Genomic DNA, 18,631 nt, shown 5'->3' with positions numbered 1-18,631 from the left:
ATCACAAGAAGAACAATCGCTCATTCCTATACACCATTCTGCCTTGCGCAAAGACTTACCAACTTTCTCGTCATCACTTATCTGCAATCGCAAATCACACACAATGGATTCTCACTCATTCGATTACTGGATGGCACAGGGAAACTACATTGCCCCAACACATCAGCCAGCCGTATTCGAAATGCCTCCCGATCTCTCCAAAGTTCCGAGTCTAAGCGGATCGCCTGTGAGTCTTATGTTGAACTCCCCTAGTTTACAAAACTGACTTGCTCAAGGTCTCATCTACATACGACCAATTTCCTGCACCTATTCACCAAGCTTACTACCCTCACATCGTCGATGAACCTATGCAGTTTGGATCATATCCCATGCCAATGACACCCTCCGATTTCGGATCCGATCACGACAGTCCATACTGCAGTCCTCGACCACTGCAGCACGCTGAATCTACGTTCGGGACTATGCCTACGCCCGCGCCAGCCGAACGAACACACACTACCTCAGGGGTACGTATCCTATATCGCACAAATAAACCTAATGCTAACATGTGTACAGCGACGAAGGGCTCAAAATCGTGCCGCTCAACGTGCGTTTCGAGAGCGGAAAGAGAAGCACGCCCGAGATCTTGAAGCGCAGCTTGCGGTCTTGAACGAGAGATACACTAAGCTCGAAGTATCGCATACGGAGCTTAACGCGGCTTACGAAAAGCTTCGAAAGACCATCGAGCTTCTTACACAGGACGACGACGCGGAGGGTGAGGATGATGAGGGTACGGTCACGCGCAGGCGAGGGAGCAATTCGGATACCCTCCGCAAGCTGCTGGATATACTACATGGGGAATTCAAGGGTACGGTACCCGTGAAGACAGAGATATCCTAGCATTTCGTTGGCTAAAGATGCTCGGGCACTGCGTTCTCTTCTTTTCAACTTCGCTTCTTGTCTATACCCATTTTGCTTTTGCGTTCAAGCCAGCGTTCATTGGGCACTAGCCTACAGGTGTCTTTCAGCTACATTTACTTTTTCGTCTGCAAAACCCTATCCACCAAGAATTTCTGAACTACTTTCCAACGAGGGGTGTGAAGATCACCACTGGTTGATACTAGCCTTCGCTACATGGTCAAGACCCACGAAGCTACGGCCAATCTATCGTAGATAGTACCTAATACGGAATTGTACCCACCATACTGTAAGACGGACTTCGCCTACGCGCTTTGAGCCCCTTCAAGACCTGCGTGATTCCCATTCCTGGCCATAGGCGAGCGTACGTGAATACGATCGTCCGGATACTTGCTTCCTGTGATTGACAACAGCCCCAAATCGCTCCCCATAATTCCGAATTGAAGCACTGAAATGCCGATATAGGAAGCCGGCCCGTCAGCATCAGCCAAATTACCTATACATCTCCGCAATGCCGCCAATGAACGTCGCAGAAACTCCGATCGGAGTATGCTCATCTCTTACCAGCCCCAAAATCTCACTGTGGCACCCGGGGGTTGATCGTGGGAAAGTCAGCTGTGGCAGATAGCCCGAAGGATGGAAAGCTAGGGCCCGACGGTACCCAGTCGTCTCACTTCGTGGCCGCAGTGAAGTGGCCGTATGCTAGATTTGGACATGCTACGTATTTGACGGCACTGAGAGTTTTGTCCTATTTGCGGGTTAAGAACTTCCTGATATGGCCATCAGATGTGCATCTTGAAGTTTGAGGTTTAAGAAGAGGTCTCTCGTTTATAGTGTTATGGGGCTAGATCAGGCGTGGCGGAAAGGGTACCCGGGTGTTCGATCTCGGTGAACGCCTACGCACGTGTATCGCAGTCGCCCCCAAAACCACCAACTTCTTACAGTTTGGTTTCTAGAGGGATAAGATGTTGCAGTAAGTCTTTGCACCATTTAGTCAATCATCATGTAGAACCCAAGGGCGTTTCTCGATTGTCACTCACCAAGCAAATGTTGCCGGCAAGGATATCGCCCCATTAACCTTGACCACCCACTACCATAATCCTGGGACGTCGCTGTACTTTACCATGCCAAGTCCAGCTCGCGACTTCAACGATATGCGCTTCCAGCGTATGACACAGAGCAAATGTCAAGCGATGCACCCAAAGCGCGACGCGAGCGTGACCTCGTAAATGCAAGCCCTCACACGCGACAGATGAAGGCGCATCACGCCAAACCCAAAGTCGCCGCCGCTCGCCCTCCCACATCGCTCTTGCCCCACCCACAATTGCGCCTTGCATGTTGCCATGTCCAGGCAACACGGTAATAGCGAAAAGGTAAGAATAGACGAGGCAACCGTGGACTAGCAGCTCGTATCTATTGAGTCCTTAGCTTGTACTGAACAATCCCGCGAAGCTTGAATATTGCGGCACTCGATTTCCTGCACGACGGGAAATCGCGCTGCACCGTTATCACCCCAAAAATAGCTGTTCTGCCGCACGATACCACCTCGCTAATTTGAGGATGGGAATGACGACATCGGCAAACTTGATGTCCAGAACAGCTTCCGGTGTTGGGGGTCTGCTAGTATTGGCGTACCAGCTTTGGCGCATACGCGGATGCTGTCAACAGATGTTAGCTCGGAAGCGTTCTTTCCCAAAGCGACCACATCGATGAGCTACTTCATGGTTTCGCCGAAAGAGGAAGCGACCAGTGGGTAATCGTATCCAGAGACTAACCACATAGGTCAAGTTGTCAACGAACCATACTGAATCTTTCCTCTGTAGTACTTAATCTCTAGTAGTCGGTGAACGTTAGGAACCACGGAGTGACATCACAGCCTTGGGGGGGTATCTTGATGTGAGCGAACAGTGTGAGGATTATTACGTAGTAGTCTAAGATCATTAATTAGTTGCCCTCCCTAGTAGAAATGTGAAACCGTCTCCGCATCGATGTCCTCATGTTTATCCCGTGACGTAACGCCAATCCCCAAATGTCATGTTTCAGATCGTTTCTCATTAATCGACAGGCCTTGGTGGAAACAAACTTCCGTCGTCATAGGTGATGCTTTCAGCAAGCAATGTTACCGGCCGTCGCGCCGGTACCTTGGCCTTCTGGCGCAGCGACGAAGTCGTCGCTGGTCAAGGCTCTGCTGAACATCAAACAGGCCGTCTCTAGTTGTCCGCCAGCTGTGCCATAGTACCCTGCCGGTACTACCACGTTCTCTGCCCAGTATGATGTCTTGCACTCTGTGTGGTATCCGTAGCCGTAACATTGTTGAAGGCACTGCTGTGCCATGGCGGTTGTATTCGACGAGTAGGAAGGGTAGTAGGAGCTGTAGAGGATGTCGTCGTGGGCAGCCGGCGACGGTATGTAAGATGCATTTGACCCAGTGGGCAGAGGGTCGGTGACGGTGCAGGTCGAGGGAATAGGTACAATCGCAGGGCCGCCCGCCCGAGGAACTGTGTTCGACGTAGGTAGCGCGGACGCCAGCGAGCAGAAGGCCGTAGCGAGGATTGTGGTTGAAGTGAACAACATGTTTACTGACGAAGTCGAAGGCTAGACAACGACTATTGGAAAGATGTATATGTAGATTTGAATATGCGGGATTAAGATGCAGTTGCCGGTGGATGGCCCCACGATAATTGACGCGTTGGAAGCTGTATAAGTATTCCTGCGCCTCGCTGCATGATGCCTGTTGGTGTGATGTCAATGTGGGTAGGTGGTAGGGCCAACTCGCTCGTCAGTGTTCAGCCGCAGCGCTGTGCGTCCAACAGCATTTAGCCTGGTAACGATCGCCGCTCAAAGCCACTTTTAGTGCGACTATACCTCGCAACCTTTATCCCTCCCTCGTACGTATGCCCTCTAACAAGGGGCGATGTAACGGGCATGACCATTTACGAAGAGTTTGCTGATGCCGCATTGTCCGAGATGATGTCAAGGGCACTTTTGCTGTGACACCGGCCCATCAAGGTTGGGAGCAACGCAGGGTAATCCTGGAATAGGCCGTCTTCGTCATATTTGTTCGCTGGTGAAATGTCTCAGACCCGATGGCGCGCGCTTTATTGTGTTGGTGGTGATATTGTCGTGCGTGAGGGATGACCAGAGCCGCGGAAAGAAGCTTTACTAGAAGCGGAGGCGGTTTTCTCCGCATGGGGGAAGGAAGTGCAACTCGACACGCCACCAATATACCAACATACTGGGATCCATACCTCTCAATTGTAGCGGTCTTTCGTAGAAACGAACCTGCACAGCAGCCATGTCGACACGCAACAAACAAGGTGAGTAGTTTTAGAAGAGACTGAATTTAGGCAATGCAGGTGGTGACGACACCATCCCACACCCTAATGGCGCTTCGCATCATCTTCCGTAGTCGACCATCTCACTGCGATGAGGAACATCTCAGAACCCATCATCCATCTTGAGTATCACACACCATGGCTGCGCCCCCAAACAAATCTCTACAGTCCCTTTCCGGCAAATGGCAACTAAACAAAGCCTGCTCCGATGACTTTGCCTCAGTCCTCGCACTGCAAGGCGTCAACGTCCTAGTCCGCAAGACAGCCACCGCAGCATCCATCCATCTGAACATAAGCCAGCCCGACAACCAACACATCAAGATGGCGCAGTCAATCACAAGCGGAAAAATCCCCGGTACGACCGAAGAGTACACGTTGGACTACGAGTGGCGTACCAATAAGGACGGTTTCTTTGGTGAGGTAGCCGGAAGGAGTCAATGGGTCAGTGTTGAAGAAGGGAGGCAGACGGGCGTAGTTGATGAGGGCGAGGGTGACTGGATCGAAGGAGATGGCGACGGGAAATTGATCCACGCAGAAGGAAAAAAAGAGGGCGAGTGGGAGGCTAGTCATCTTTGGGGTTTCGAGGTTGTTGATGGAGAGAGGAGACATACGAGACGCGTGAAGATCAGCAACAACAAAGGCGAGGAACTGAGGGTGAGAATGGTGTATGACTTTGTGGGCGAATAGCTTGTCAAGCTGCAACACGCAGTGAAGGCATAGTAGCACACGCAAAAGAGCTAAGTATACCCAGAGCATTGATTGCGAGACTTCGTCTCAGTGTGGAATTATGCCAAAAGCTGATTGCGCATGTCTGATGTTTCCAACTATCTACACCTGCCTTGGCAATACACAATTGTTATCCACTGTCCGCTATTCAGAAGACCTTGCCGAATGAACTGAACCTGTAAACTAACTCCAACTCTGCGCAGCGAGACTGTCAAACAATCGAAAATGACCTGCGCCAAGACAAGGTTCTCTCTCGCTTTACATGTTCCTTATTTCCAGCCACTTAACCCTGCCCATGGGTCATTGCCATTCTGTCCTTGCGCTGGCCTCTGCTGGTTCGCATATCCGCCAGGTCCATTCGGATACCCTCCTTGGCTAAAGTGACTGTAATCTTGCTGATTGTGACTCGGTGGCGGTCCCGGGGGAGGTGGCGGTGGAACATAACCCTGTGGTAGATTGTTCTGAGGTGTACCACCCCATTGTTGTTGCTGGTTTGGAGGGGGTTGACCCCATGGCTGATGCTGCTGATGCTGCTGATGCTGCGCAGGTGGCGGGGAGAAGAATTGTTGATGTGCCGGTGGGGAGACCGGGTTGTATTGGTTGTGAACCGCGGGATTGTAAGCCGAGGAGCCCTGAGAGTTCTGGGACTGATGTGTAGGGTATTGTTGTTGGTAGCTCTCTCGACGCGGAGGTGGTTGCTGGTTGTAGCCGTTCGAAGGTTGACCATAGGACTGCTGTGGCGACATGTATTGTTGCCCTGGGCCTGTGGTCATCGGGTAGCGCGGTGTGACTGGTGGTGAAGCCGCGGGGTTATAAGCAGGATGGCCAGCCCCCGAACTTGACGGGTAGCCCGGTGTAGAAGACAGTGGTGGTGGTATGCTCTTCTTGCGACCTCCACCTTGTGACACCGGCGAACCCGAAGGCTCCAAGGACATTCTCTCCATAAGGTCTTTCATCCGTTGTTGTTCCTGGTCTGCACCCTGTGTCTTGTTTCGCTCTTCAATTTTCGACAGTAGCTGTCCGCCTTCACTCCGCCTGTTGTTAACGAACGTCTCAACATTCTTCTGCAGACTTAGCACGGTATCTTTCATCTCCGTGTAGAAGCTTTGGGCGCGCATCAAGCCAGCGACGAGGTCATTGAAACTTTGATACACTCTGCGATACTTCGTCATAACTGTGTTTCGCTGCCGCGAGAAGGCTTCGTATTTGCTCTGCTCAGATCGCACACGCTTGTCTTTCAGCAGATCGGAGTAAGTCCGGGTCAGCTCTTTCAGGAACGAAGCTTGTTTATGATTGGCTTGCAGTATACGATTTTGATGTGGTCTGAACTTCTCCAGCTCAGCTTTGAACAATTGCGACTCCTGATTCGCAATGGCTTTCTTGTTGAGGATGAGTACGTTAGAGATGTCGTCAGAGTGAACCTGTTTCAGTCAGTATACGTTATGAGGGGAAGTCGACGGCCATGTACCTTGTCTTTGAGATCCTTCAGTATCTGCGTCCTCTCCTTCTTTACAAGATTCAGCTTCCGTAGGATATCCTCGACGGCTGCTATTTGATCGGTGACTGACGGACCCTCGTCAATGTCATCGTCGATAAGGTTGCCTTCCATTGGCCTAGGGCTTTTGCCCTTGCTTGCGCCTGCCTTGACCATAGCCCGGGAATATAACACATCGGCTTCATCTGTCTCACCAGCTGAACGCATCTCGTCAAAGTCGGCCTCACATTGCCTAAACGTGTTGTATAGCTGTGCGTCGCTGGTGCTCGCCTCTTGAACTGCCCCTCGATAGTTTCTGATATCGTTTCGTAATGTCGAGGTTAACCGCGAGCTAGGTTGCTGTGTCCACTCGGATCCGTACTTGGACCTCATCTTCTCGCAGACACTCTCTTCCATGTCTAATTGCTTCATACTGGCATCGAGAGAGTTCACTATCTCGGTCTTGTCCCTTTCCAGTTGTTCGAACGCAGGGCCAAATGATTGATGCCCAGCGAGCTCTTCGCACCACTTTCGAAAGTCGTTATCCACCATCATATCTTGGTCCATGCCTCCTCGCAGCACATTGAGACTGTCAGGTAGCTTGAGATAGTCGAGACTAGCGGCCATCTCGTCGTTGGCGACCTCGACACGCTCGCTCTCAGCCCGTATAAGCTTGGCCTTCTCTTCGTCGTACAGACTAGCCGATTCAGTGACGGCTAGAGGTACAATCTTTTGAAAGATATCTGGCCCGATGATTCTCTGAATGTCCTGACCCTGATATAACTCGCTGACGGGTATCGCCTTGGCCGCAGGCATCTTGGGCACTGGTGTCAAGGCCGCTTCATTCGGAATGCCTTGGTGATAGATGAAGTCGTTGTCTTTGCCAAACTCTAGCAGCTTTTCCTGAACGTTGGTTAGGTGTTTCTTCGTCATCTCTGCGAGTATGCCTCCAGTCTCTGAAGTTAGGTTCGAGTTGGCTGGCGCGTTGTTGGGGAAGCTGTGGGCTGCTCGATTGGCGTCTTTGGCATGCGCTTCGGCGACTTGTAGCCTGCAGATGGCTGCGCCGTGAATGTTGGCGTCATCGTCAGCCAGAGCTTGATAGTACTGGGCTAGCGAAGCCATGTGGTGCGATTTGATCTGCGCGACCGTTAGTTTTGATAGCAAGTAATGCTGTGATATTCTCACCTGGCAAACCAATAGCCAGACCTTTTCGAACACAGCGTTCGTAACGTTTTCCTGCGCCCCTTCCGTTGCCTGTGTGTACAGAAAAGCGGCCTGACTGGCAAGTTTTGCCAGCAAGCCGACCTTCTTGCCGTCCGCAATCTGCTTCTCCAGAAAGACTTCTTGCGCCTGTGCCAGCATGATGGCGATCAAAGTCTTGACAGTCTCGCGACTGAGGTCGGTCGAGGGTGCGTGCAGGAAGTTCTCGTTGATGTAGGTGAACATGCCGGCGGAGGCCTGGAACGAATGGTACGAGGTCTTGAGCCCAACATCTTCGTGGCGGTTCTGGTGGGCGGCGTGGCAAGATAGGACGGCCGAGATGTTGAAGATGATGCTGGCCTTTTCGTATGCGAGGGAATACTGAGAGGTTGGTTTGTGTGTAAAGGCGTCGAACCTGACGCTGGTTAGTCTTGGGCGTACTCTTGCCTAATCCGTCTGCTTCTCCGGTGCTCCTTCCCGTTTGCCAACGTACCATGTGAAACTTATTTTGATGTGGTTCTCATCCACCGGAAACCTCAGGTCGAGCAGTTCCAGCTGCCCGTAGTATCTGTAGAGCAGATCCCGGCCTGCTGCACTGTCCTTGCCAGCGCCTCTCATATCCTGACGCAAGCGATTCAGCGTGCCACACTCCTCCGAGTAGCGCTCTGGGTCGTCGCCATACGTGGCGCGTATGTACTGCTTCAGCGGGGCTATCCAGTCGATCTCGCTGGTCTGCTTCATGGGCACCGAGATCATGGGTATTTGCGTCGTCATGGTGGGCGAAGGGTGCGCTGGGGAGGCCGCCGCTGGGCGCGCTTTCTGTAGAGGTATCGCCGCGAGGGGAGGCTCTTGGGCTCGCGGGTGTGGTGATCGGCGACAATGGCGTAGGCGACAACGTGGGAAGTGGGCTGTCGTGGGCCTCGGATGGCGCGCTAGAACAGTAGCTGCAAATGCGCGTGCCTAGTACTCTGGGATGGATATGTCGATGCTTTGCTCGCGAAGTAGCAGAGCATTCACGCAGCGGATGACGTCGCGAGAGTGTACATGCACAGCGGGACGATGCGTTGGTCGGGTAGCTCGTTCACGTAGTCAATCGTTGGCGGGTGAGCAGCCGCATGGGGCACGATCTAGTCAATCCGAGTCCTGGGAACGATTGTGATGCGGCACAGCGAAAGCTTAAATGCCCGGGTGGTAACAATGCAGACGATGTTTGGTGTCGTCGGTGAGCTCGGAGGGTGCGAGTGATGTTGGTGGGGAAGACGCAGGCACATGCATAAGCAACACCAGAGCCGCGACTTCCTCATCCACGCTCGCCTATCACACCTCCAGCACGCCACGCGAGCCAGACCGCTATCGATATGTGACTCTTCAAGCTCGTCACACCGTCGCGGAAATTCAGCGAGACGTTCAAGCCGACCCCAGCTGTGCGGCTCGCGCCGGCCAATGACCATGCAAGGAGGCCGAGAGTCTCGCCTTGGTTACGCGCCCGCGATATTGGGTAGGAGAAGCTAGCGAGTGCCTCAATTCGCAAACATCTTGGGCTTCTTTTCGTGCGTCATAAACAGCGTGATATTCTACAAGCCTGAGTCGAGAGGCCAAATACTGATACTTCTATACATCATGCTCAACCAGTCTCCATATGCGCCTTGAATGCTCTCAATCGTCTTGCTGCAAACATGATAACATGAGTCGCATGAGTCGTCCCGTACGCCCGCCTTATTATACAACGTGTCCTCATATCATGAACGTAGGCTCAGCCAGATCCTCGCTTCTTCTCGTCTTCTTCCGCCTTACGCCTTTCCTCTGGGTCCAGGTGCTTATGTTGCCCAGTCAGGTTATGCCATGCGCTCTTCAAAAAGCCCTCATTCGAGTGATCGTTCCCAACACTGTTGCCATGTTGGTCCTTCATCTTTCCAGGGTTGATGACGCGTTGCGCGTTGTTGTCTCCCATCTCGTCTGCCAGCATCTCGAGAATGGTCCGCTGGTTGACGCTGAGATACTTGGGCATGTTGACCTTGAACTCAACGCGCAAATCGCCCTTGGCGCCTCGTCGGCCGGAGAGTACTTTCATGCCCATGCCAGACAATGTGACGCGGTCACCTGTTCCAGATCCAGTGGGGACCTTGACCTTGACTTCACCTTCGAGGGTAGGTACCCTGATCTCTCCTCCCAGTACAGCAGTCGTGAAGGGGATGGTGGCTGTATGAAGAATGTCCGAACCATTGCGCTTGAACTTCGAGTCAGCTGCTACGCGAATGAGGACGTAAAGATCTCCTCTCTGGCCGCGGATGGTGCCAGAAGACATGGCATGGCCCGTGAGTGGTGCGTCTCCCTCGCCGTTAACGCGCAATCGCATGCCATCTTCTACACCACCAGGGATGTCAATGGTGATGGTCTTGCGCTCCTTGACTGCTCCATCGCCGCCACAAGTGCCACAAGACGAGCCCCGGGGTATCGCAAATCCAGATCCACCGCAGGATGAGCAAGTTGCACTCATGTGGAACCCGCCCATGCTCGTTACTCTCTGTCCAGTACCCCCACAGCTTTTACACTCTGCTCTCTTGGCACCCTGCTTCAAGCCACTGCCACTACATGTCCCGCACTCTGCCATCGGGGTAATGTGTATGTCCTTCTTGACACCCTTGGCCGCGTCCAAGAACGAGATGTTTGTCTGTACTTCGATGTTGTCGCCAACCATGATCTCTTCTTCAAAAGGATTCCTTCTCCCGCCTCCGCCTCTTCCTCGTCGTCCACCTGTGAAAGCTCCGAACAGATCTTCGAAATTAATGTCCTGGAATCCGCCCGCACCCTGGGCGCCACCGAACCCGCCAAACCCACCGAAGCCTCCTCCTCCGAACGGGTTTCCTCCCGGGCCTCCAGCGCTAGCCCCAGGGTTGAAGCCGCCATTCGCATCGAAAGCACCGGCGCCATAGGAGTCAAAGGCCTTCTTCTTTTCGGCGTCTGAGAGGATTTCGTATGCGGATTGTGCGGCGGCAAACTTCTCTTTCGCACCGGCGTCTTTGTTCGTATCGGGGTGGTACTTCTTGGCCATACCATAGTAGGCCTTCTTTATGTCCGCGGCGGATGCGTTCTTACCGACTCCGAGGGTTTGATACGGGTCGGCCATGGCGAAGGACGGGGGAGAGGCGTGGAAGAACTGTGCATGCTGTGTTAGTAACTCAACTCGGAACAGCGGGAAACCAGATGCTACGTACTCGTATTGACTGCGCATTGTGCGGTTGTTGCCTCTGTGCGATTGACGGTCTCCGCGATTGTGTTTGCGAGGCCTGCGTCGCTATACATCGTCGTTGACATTTGGCGAAGGACCTCGAGCCGGCGATGCGCACGGGAGCCACCGCCTTGAGCGGCATGGGACCAGCGAAGCTCATCCTGAAACGGTGCGGAGGTGAGTAATGACTGTCTTGATACTGCTTTTCGCTATGGGCTTCGACCTCTGGTGTATAATCCGACAATCGACAACTTTTTGCGGGCACGGGCCGGTGACGCAACTTCATTGGCTGCCCTCGGCAAAGAGCGCGTCGAAGCTTCGAGAGTTTACTATGACGCGACTACGGTTTAGCAAAGCGCCCGCATAGATAAACGAATGGATGTATTTATTCTGGCTGATGCTTGCATATCCTGACACTAGCTCTGCCATTTGCCCTTGTTCGCCATGCGGAACGCACATGGCAGGCAGACATGCTATGGGCTCGACGCACCGAGGCGCATCCGCTACACCCAGTCCGATTCCTGGTATTATCAAATGCTCATTGCCGATCATCCTTTATCTCTGTATGTTCCATGCTCGGGGTCGTTTGTGGACATCAGACCGACCTACGCGGTCAAACCAAGCCGTGATGCGTAACCCTTCCCTGTTCATTAATGCCCAGTATCCCAAACTCCTGTTCAATGCTTGCATGTCGTGTGTAAAAAAAAAAGTGGTGGCTATCGTGCCAAAGAGGGGTATCGTCGAAGAAAGTCGAAAATGCAGCGATGTATAGGCGCGAGTGACCCAGTCACTTCCTTTGGGGTGCGAAGCGCACGCGGAACTCGTTGTCTGTGTTATGAATTAGCCTAGTCACGGTATCGGAGTATGCTCGCAATGCGTACCCTGGTGTTTCGACTTGTAGAGCCAGTCGACAATCACGTCGCTCTCTGTCACAGCCTGGGAGTTGAAGCTTTTCTTGACCGCCATACCCAGCTGGTCCTTCTGAACACGTCGTTTGCCCTTTGGTCGCGCCATGGTGGGAGACATGCGCCCAATGCCCTGGCTCAGTACGACGTGGCTGAGCGGGTTCTTGAAGCTTGACGGGCAATCGAGTCGGTAGGCTCTACGGTAGCCCTGGAGAACGGAGGGGTCTTGCGATGACCATTTGATCTATTGCGACGAGGGCGTGTTAGCAATGGAAGGCGCAGGCGTGTGAGGGGGAAAGAGTGAGGGCGCGACGAACGTTTCCTGACGAACTGAGATCGGTCGACGTTTGGCCACTGTTGGTAGAGGCATTGTCCACTTCCTTCAGGCTGCTGCCGTTTAGCGCGCCGGCACCACCGTTGCGACGACCGCCCCGCGCGTTCGAGCCCTGGAGGTTCTGTAGTTTGTCCTTGAGCGACGTGTGCGCCTCGTCGTGGGCTTGGGTGCGTTTGGGCGGCATGCTGGAGGACCAATGGCGGGTTTTGACAGAGAAGGAACGATGCTGGCGCTTACTCTGAAGGTAGATGGGCCTGTCCGTGTTTGGCCAAAGTCAGCATGCAGTGGTCGAGTGCTGGTCGCCAGCGAGATGGAGAGCAAAATGACGGCCAAGGCCCAAGCGCGCAATGACGTTGGCGCGCTTCTCGGTCAGGGTCCTCCTTCCCCTTCCCCTGCATTAGGCCATCTACCGCGAGCTCCTCCCAATTTCGACGAGATGTTCGTCCCATGATACTTCGTCTTTGAACAAAACTGTCGTTCTATCCCTCCGACGGAATCGACGAGCATGCCTGGTGCCGTCGCCTGCTTCACGCTGTGTCGCGTACGTCGCGTGTCGCTCCGCGGCTTCCCCTCACCATCAATCCCGGTCACGCGCGTAGTGCACCCCGAGTCGGAACCAGCTACTTGTCCATGTGCGCCGACCGACGACTCGCAGATACAACTCGATGCTGCACATAGGCCTATTGATGCCTGAGTCTGCGCCTGATATGAAGAGAGCGGACTTCGGGCCGTGAAACCACAGTTGACCTCGCAGCTGCGCGTTTCTGACGCGCCCCATCGACTTCAACATCTAGCAGCACTTCGGCGGAAAGTAAGACTTGTAGTCATTGGCCTTTGGACGCGCATCTCTGCAGCGTAGTCGTCGACCTCGTGAGCGTGGGGTACCAAGAGCCAGACTGGAACCACGATAAGCGAAGGGCCACAGAACCAGGAAATTTTGCCGACGTCGTTGCGAGTGGATGCCAGAGCATGGGGAAAGAGAAGATGTTGACGGAGTCGGGAAGAGCTCGGAAGCGAGGTACCCGCCTCTCACGATTAGCTCAATTCGATACCCAACGGGGACCAATGCGTAGGTATTAGACTTGAGATAAATCCGTGTCAATTCTGAGCACAGTCGAGGCGCGAAGCTAGTGCTATAGTCTGACTGTAAGGGTAGGTAGATGATACGTGCTTGACAAGCATCAAACTCTTAGAGAGTCCAGTAACGCCCACGTCGACTCTGGGCCTGGATAGAACCTGCGATAAACTTTCACTCGAGTGCAAAGCAGCAACCACATTCTCGGTAAGACGTGACATGTCTGGTGCCCAGCGACATCCCACCAGCGCCGTGGGGAATGTGTATAGTGCCAAACACTTCCCAAGATTCTGCGTGATCAACGCAATGGCACAAAGCTTGAATGTCCTACCGGTATCTTCGATGGGATGAACTTCACCTCATTCTCGTCTGCAGACACCACCACCCCGGCATCACCGCAACCTCATCTCTTTTACCTGAGACAGCAGAGAGCTGCCGCTATGCCACCGCCTCTGTTTCCCAGATCCACGACTCTCATCTGCGGCCTATATAAAGAAGTCTTCTGAGGTTTCCAACCGTCCCTCCTCCATTCCTTTCTATATTATATGTCCCCAGCATATAACTTCCAGCACGTCTCACTTGATCACACCATCTCACAACGATAGCACATCGGTTTACGGTAAGACTTTGAGCCTCTTACTCTTAGATCCACCTCAAGCTGACAATTTCCTGCAGTCTCAACAACTCCGAGTACCCCAGAGCTACAAGTCATCCTGGTTGGAGAAGTCTAGTACTTTCGTAGTACAATGTCTAATCGCGATCCAGTCCTTCACGGCCAACACTCGCAGCGGTTCCGCAACATCAGCTACACGATGAATCCCGCGGCCAACAACTTCGCCCCAACCGGTTCTCGGCACGGCGCGCCCAGCCAGGTGAGCACCCCTTCTTCTCCATACTTGGAGGCAAGGACTCTCAACCTGGAAGAGGGGCATGCAAAGATACGCGCAGACATCGACACTCTCCAAGAGTTGTACCATGGCCTCTCATTGTCCGTCGACAAGCTCAAGAAGGGCGGTTGGCCGGTACATGTTGGCCCATTCCAAGAGGTGGATGTACAGAAATCACACCAAAGCGCCGTAGAGTTCGGGATCGAGCTGGAGAAACTTAAGGAAGAGGTTCAGGGATCTGTAAACGGTGGCGCTGACGTACAAAAGGTGAACAGCAGTACACCTCCCCATCTCAGGACTTCCAGCGACACCAGCAGCGGTACAATCAAGACATCTCTGCCTCCGCATTTGCGAGGTAAAAAGCTCGAGTCTACCAATGGCCAAGTGTGAGTGTATCCTTAGATGCATGGACGAGTTTTGGAGTTACTTGAAGCTGACAAGGACAAAGTACCCGCACCACCAACACTCATCAAGTCGATGTCGTCTCCAAGCAGATCCCCACACCTGCTTTAAGCCCACCTGCTTCACCACTAATTGCCGTCCAAGATCCCGCCCTGTCCATCGAAGGCGTTTCTCTGGATGCAGCGTGGAAGCCTTACCATCTTACAACCCTGCCCGCGTTCTCCGGTCAACTTTCCACAGGCAACGCCACCGTCACGTTCCATCCTGACTTCCTCGCCAACACTTTGGGTGGAGCTTCCTGGTCACCTGGCCTGCGTTTCGTCTCAGGCAAGGGTCCATGCATGCTGAAGAATCGTACATACTACCAGCTCGATCCGAAGAATGAGCCTTACCTGCCCAAGGCGCCTGGCAACCACGGTGCAAAGCTCACTGCCTTCTTCAACAAGGCCCCAGAAGAAGAATACGGCGATCTACTTGACGAAGACTCCAACTCGTACGAGGATGTGCCCATGTTCGTTCTCGTCGGAAAGCGCTATATGTACTACGGCAATTATTCGCAGACACGCTGGTCGGATAAGCTGGACTATGACACCATGACGGCTAGAGTACCTCAATACGTCAAGGAGTACTGGGCTGAAGAGCTCACCTCATCGACGCGCGAGAAGTGGGTTACCGAAGAACTCAAGAAGCATTTCTTTCGCAAGCCGGAGTACAGCGGCCGTCTCTTCGCTGCACCGGATCACGAAACCACTGTTGACTCTGAGGAGGAGGTTGTGCTCACAAAGCAACTGACCAAAGACGTGCGCAAGTACGTTGAAGAGCTTCGTGAGTGGGAGCGTGAGGCCAACATGAAGACCGCTATGATCAAGAAGCAGTCTATCCTTGAGGCGTTTGACGCGGTAAGTCATGTTGAATTGTATGAGTAGTTCAAAGCTGATCGATTGCAGTCTGATATGGATGAGGCGCCTGCACTTCGCCTCTGGTGGGAGTACCTTGAGTGCGTTGACTGGAGGAAGGACTTCTACGAGCTCCTTGTCACGCTCCAAGAGCGCAACGCTAATTGCTACTTACAGTAGTTCGATCTGGCGCATGCCTGGTACAAAAGACGAGGTGACTGTCTATGGGAAATGAGCATCTGGTTGGAAACTTGCGATCTACAGCAGCTTCGAATCTGGCCGATGATGTCACACATCTTTTCGACATCTCACCAAAAGGTATATATGGTGCGATGCATCTACTGGCTACTGAGGAAGTGGGAAAGGCAGGGTCTGCGTACCTCTCGGCTTGAGCTCTCGTGCCCTTTGTCGTTCTGGTTTTTGTCTTGCAATTTTGGCTATTGAGCACATATGAGTGGCTCGGAACACACTATTACGGGTGAAGGAACTAGGTATTGCATAAAAGTGTTCTCTCTATTATCAATTCCTTCTCGCACATTGGTTCACGACTCTGTTAATACATGGACAGCGACTGACAGTCCAGCTTCAGCACACCCGGGGCAACAGCTGCGATACATCTAGGCGCTTGCCATGTGCTTGAGCAATTCTTTCCGGACCTGGCGCTCGGATCAGATTTCATCTATTCATCCTGACTTTATGTTCAGTATAGCGTCCCGCGAGATGTGAATGCTTATCTGACGGTGGGCATCCATGCATCACGCTATTGAACACTCTATCGTCTTGTCAGGCGACCAGATTAGCTCCACAATCCTTCCATCACTCCAATCTGGCCTTTCGTCTGCTTCTACCAGCGAAGAAGACGACATATGCTGTTACGAAATCATGCCCACTGTTCACAGTTCCTGTTGCGCCAAACGAGCAGGTCCAGCCTGGAGCTGACACGCTATACATATGGCTAAGGCCCTCGACCAGGTTTTCGTTCGGCTCAGCGTATTCGATGGGTCTATATTGACCGGGCGCTCCGTACATCTCACGATTCATTTGAATGACCACACATAGCAGACCCCACCGTGACGTAGTGTGTTCTGACCACCCATGCATAAGCGAGGTATGGTCTTCTCTCCAGCCAGCGGCTCTTTAAATCAGTACCGTATACTAATACTTTCACACTCAGGTCTTTGCTACACTTTGCGCGTGCAGCCCATTTTCACAACCCTTGTGATGCTGTCGCTAACGAACCCGATGAGATACTCAAGCTCTGAGCTTCATATCTTAGGGTCGAACAAGCAGCGGCCATGTGTGATCAAGATCATCCTAAATTATAGATGACCCACACCTCATATACAAGCATTCAAGTCATGGGCACACGCTACCGATTTCCCCGCGAAATGTGACCTCCGGCTATTTACACCCCTGCGCACTTCATCTATGCATTCCCCCAACGGCTGTCTGCTCCGTTAAGACTACCACAAAAGTCGAACGTGCTTTTTCGCACCATTGGCCCATTGATCGGATTATGCAGTATTCCTCAGATCTGGCCCGGTCGCACAAACTCCTCTAGAGGTCGAGATGCCATGCGGCTGTGACGGACCAAGCATATGGACTATTATCACACATCAATCTATGGTACGCGTGGGAATTTGCCTCTATGAGGCAACACAATACCCGGTTTCCTCACGCGATACGCGCTGGTGTGGCTTACGGGGGCAAACGGAAAGTATATGAGAGGGTGCACTCTCTGCTTGTACCACCGCCCATCTTTGCGCATCGACTTGCTATCTAATATCGGTCCCTCTAGTTTGCTCTACAACATCATAATGAAGTTCTACACGGCATTGACGGCGGTTGCTTCCTTGGTTGCAACTGCGACCGCTCATGGAGGAGTCGATCAGTATATTGTAGGAGACACAACCTACCAAGGGTACATCACCTTCTCACACGCACTCTTCCCATGTACTGACAATTCCAAGATGGTCACCGTACAACTCAGCTTCAGGTCAAAAGTCCATTCAGCGACAGTACTCGACTTACGACCCCATGTACATCAAAGATCTCTCAGTACGACCCTACAAAAGCGTACATCAACCAAAAGCTCACTTATTCTAGACAGTCAACATCCGCTGCAACAACAACGGCGCTCTCGGTACAGGCATGACTGGCACCATTGCCGCTGGTGCCAAATTGAAGACACACTGGAAGCAATGGACTCACAGGCCGACTTCTCTTCTTGTATACATGGCCAAATGTCCGGGATCTTGTGACAGCTTCGATGGAGCTGGTAAAGTGTGGTGTAAGTACACATCCCTTAAGTGGACTACATCTCTAACAGGACCGCGATGTAGTTAAGATATATGAGCAAGGCCTCATATCCGGGACTGAAAACTCCGGCATCTGGGGTAAGTTGTGAGGGTACGAAGTGCATGTGAGACAAACACTGACTTCGTACCTCTACCTCTGCAGCAGGTGATGCCATCCTCGACACTCTCTATGCCACAGTCACTATCCCGGCTACACTTGCAGCAGGTGACTACTTGATCCGTCATGAGCTCATCGCTGTACATCAGGCGAACAACCCGCAATGTGAGCCAATTTTTCACATTGCCATACCGATGCTCAAGCTGATACTCTCCAGTCTATCCCGAGTGCGCTCAATTCACCGTGACAGGATCGGGTACAGCCTCTCCTCCCGCATCAGCGCTCGTTTCTTTCCCGGGCGCCTACACTGGAACAGAGCCTGGCATTGCTTTCAACATTGACTCCCCTGAAGCCAAGCAAGCAACCACTTATCCTGTCCCTGGCCCTGCTGTTTGGGATGGAAGCGGTTCTGCGCCCGCGCCGTCTGCTGCACCCACCACTGCACCCACAGCCACAGCCTCCCCCACTACCATCATGACCAGCGCATCTGCTACGCCCACAGTACCAGCTGCGCCCATATGCGAAGTTGCGAAGTATGGGCAGTGTGGCGGGAAAACCTATAGTGGATGTACAGGCTGTGCGAGTGGGTCGACGTGCAAAGCCAACGGCGATTACTACAGTCAGTGTGTTTAGACTCGGATCGCTCGTGACGGTCACATCAAATAGTAGTTCATGCCTAAGCAGAAACACAGCAGACCTCGGGAATAAGTGATTTCGGTTTTGGCCAGCATGACATCATTAGTGACGATTTAACCCGAAGGGGTATAGCAGTCACAGTCTTGGCAGGGGTTCGTCCCCCTTCCAGATTATGGTTCTCCAATCGTTCAACTCACATCATCCATGTCAAATCCGTTTT

At 52.8% G+C, this 18,631-nt stretch overlaps 7 protein-coding genes across 7 annotated transcripts; 4 read left to right on the top strand and 3 right to left on the bottom strand.

The window, feature by feature from the left end:
• Nucleotides 1-103: 103 nt before the first annotated feature.
• J4E86_009786 (uncharacterized protein) lies at nucleotides 104-879 on the top strand (the record flags this gene model as incomplete). Its single annotated transcript, XM_051450288.1, has 3 exons — nucleotides 104-226; nucleotides 276-506; nucleotides 556-879. 3 exons carry the CDS (start codon nucleotides 104-106, stop codon nucleotides 877-879), a joined length of 678 nt encoding a protein of 225 aa, XP_051298676.1.
• Nucleotides 880-4,370: 3,491 nt separating this feature from the next.
• On the top strand, nucleotides 4,371-4,919 carry J4E86_009785 (uncharacterized protein; the record flags this gene model as incomplete). The annotated part of the gene is made up of 1 exon (XM_051450287.1): nucleotides 4,371-4,919. The coding sequence occupies one exon, from the start codon at nucleotides 4,371-4,373 to the stop codon at nucleotides 4,917-4,919; it is 549 nt and encodes a 182-aa protein (XP_051298675.1).
• A 308-nt stretch (nucleotides 4,920-5,227) lies between these two features.
• BRO1 (bck1-like resistance to osmotic shock) lies at nucleotides 5,228-8,406 on the bottom strand (the record flags this gene model as incomplete). The annotated part of the gene is made up of 4 exons (XM_051450286.1): nucleotides 5,228-6,379; nucleotides 6,427-7,569; nucleotides 7,618-8,047; nucleotides 8,126-8,406. The coding sequence occupies 4 exons, from the start codon at nucleotides 8,404-8,406 to the stop codon at nucleotides 5,228-5,230; spliced, it is 3,006 nt and encodes a 1,001-aa protein (XP_051298674.1).
• Nucleotides 8,407-9,385: 979 nt separating this feature from the next.
• Nucleotides 9,386-11,021, bottom strand: J4E86_009783 (uncharacterized protein; the record flags this gene model as incomplete). Its single annotated transcript, XM_051450285.1, has 2 exons — nucleotides 9,386-10,789; nucleotides 10,848-11,021. 2 exons carry the CDS (start codon nucleotides 11,019-11,021, stop codon nucleotides 9,386-9,388), a joined length of 1,578 nt encoding a protein of 525 aa, XP_051298673.1.
• Nucleotides 11,022-11,648: 627 nt separating this feature from the next.
• J4E86_009782 (uncharacterized protein) lies at nucleotides 11,649-12,284 on the bottom strand (the record flags this gene model as incomplete). Its single annotated transcript, XM_051450284.1, has 3 exons — nucleotides 11,649-11,689; nucleotides 11,743-12,010; nucleotides 12,084-12,284. The coding sequence occupies 3 exons, from the start codon at nucleotides 12,282-12,284 to the stop codon at nucleotides 11,649-11,651; spliced, it is 510 nt and encodes a 169-aa protein (XP_051298672.1).
• A 1,703-nt stretch (nucleotides 12,285-13,987) lies between these two features.
• Nucleotides 13,988-15,540, top strand: J4E86_009781 (uncharacterized protein; the record flags this gene model as incomplete). Its single annotated transcript, XM_051450283.1, has 3 exons — nucleotides 13,988-14,448; nucleotides 14,511-15,363; nucleotides 15,412-15,540. The coding sequence occupies 3 exons, from the start codon at nucleotides 13,988-13,990 to the stop codon at nucleotides 15,538-15,540; spliced, it is 1,443 nt and encodes a 480-aa protein (XP_051298671.1).
• Nucleotides 15,541-17,177: 1,637 nt separating this feature from the next.
• On the top strand, nucleotides 17,178-18,483 carry J4E86_009780 (uncharacterized protein; the record flags this gene model as incomplete). The annotated part of the gene is made up of 7 exons (XM_051450282.1): nucleotides 17,178-17,281; nucleotides 17,331-17,418; nucleotides 17,467-17,650; nucleotides 17,703-17,756; nucleotides 17,821-17,940; nucleotides 17,993-18,308; nucleotides 18,471-18,483. The coding sequence occupies 7 exons, from the start codon at nucleotides 17,178-17,180 to the stop codon at nucleotides 18,481-18,483; spliced, it is 879 nt and encodes a 292-aa protein (XP_051298670.1).
• Nucleotides 18,484-18,631: the final 148 nt, after the last annotated feature.

The sequence above is a fragment of the Alternaria arbusti genome (assembly GCF_024043155.1).
Source record: "Alternaria arbusti strain BMP 1465 chromosome Unknown scaffold_18, whole genome shotgun sequence".
Taxonomy (NCBI): Eukaryota; Fungi; Ascomycota; class Dothideomycetes; order Pleosporales; family Pleosporaceae; genus Alternaria; species Alternaria arbusti.
The sequence above is the reverse complement of the archived record's forward strand: the minus strand, read 5'-3'. Positions and strand labels throughout refer to the sequence as shown.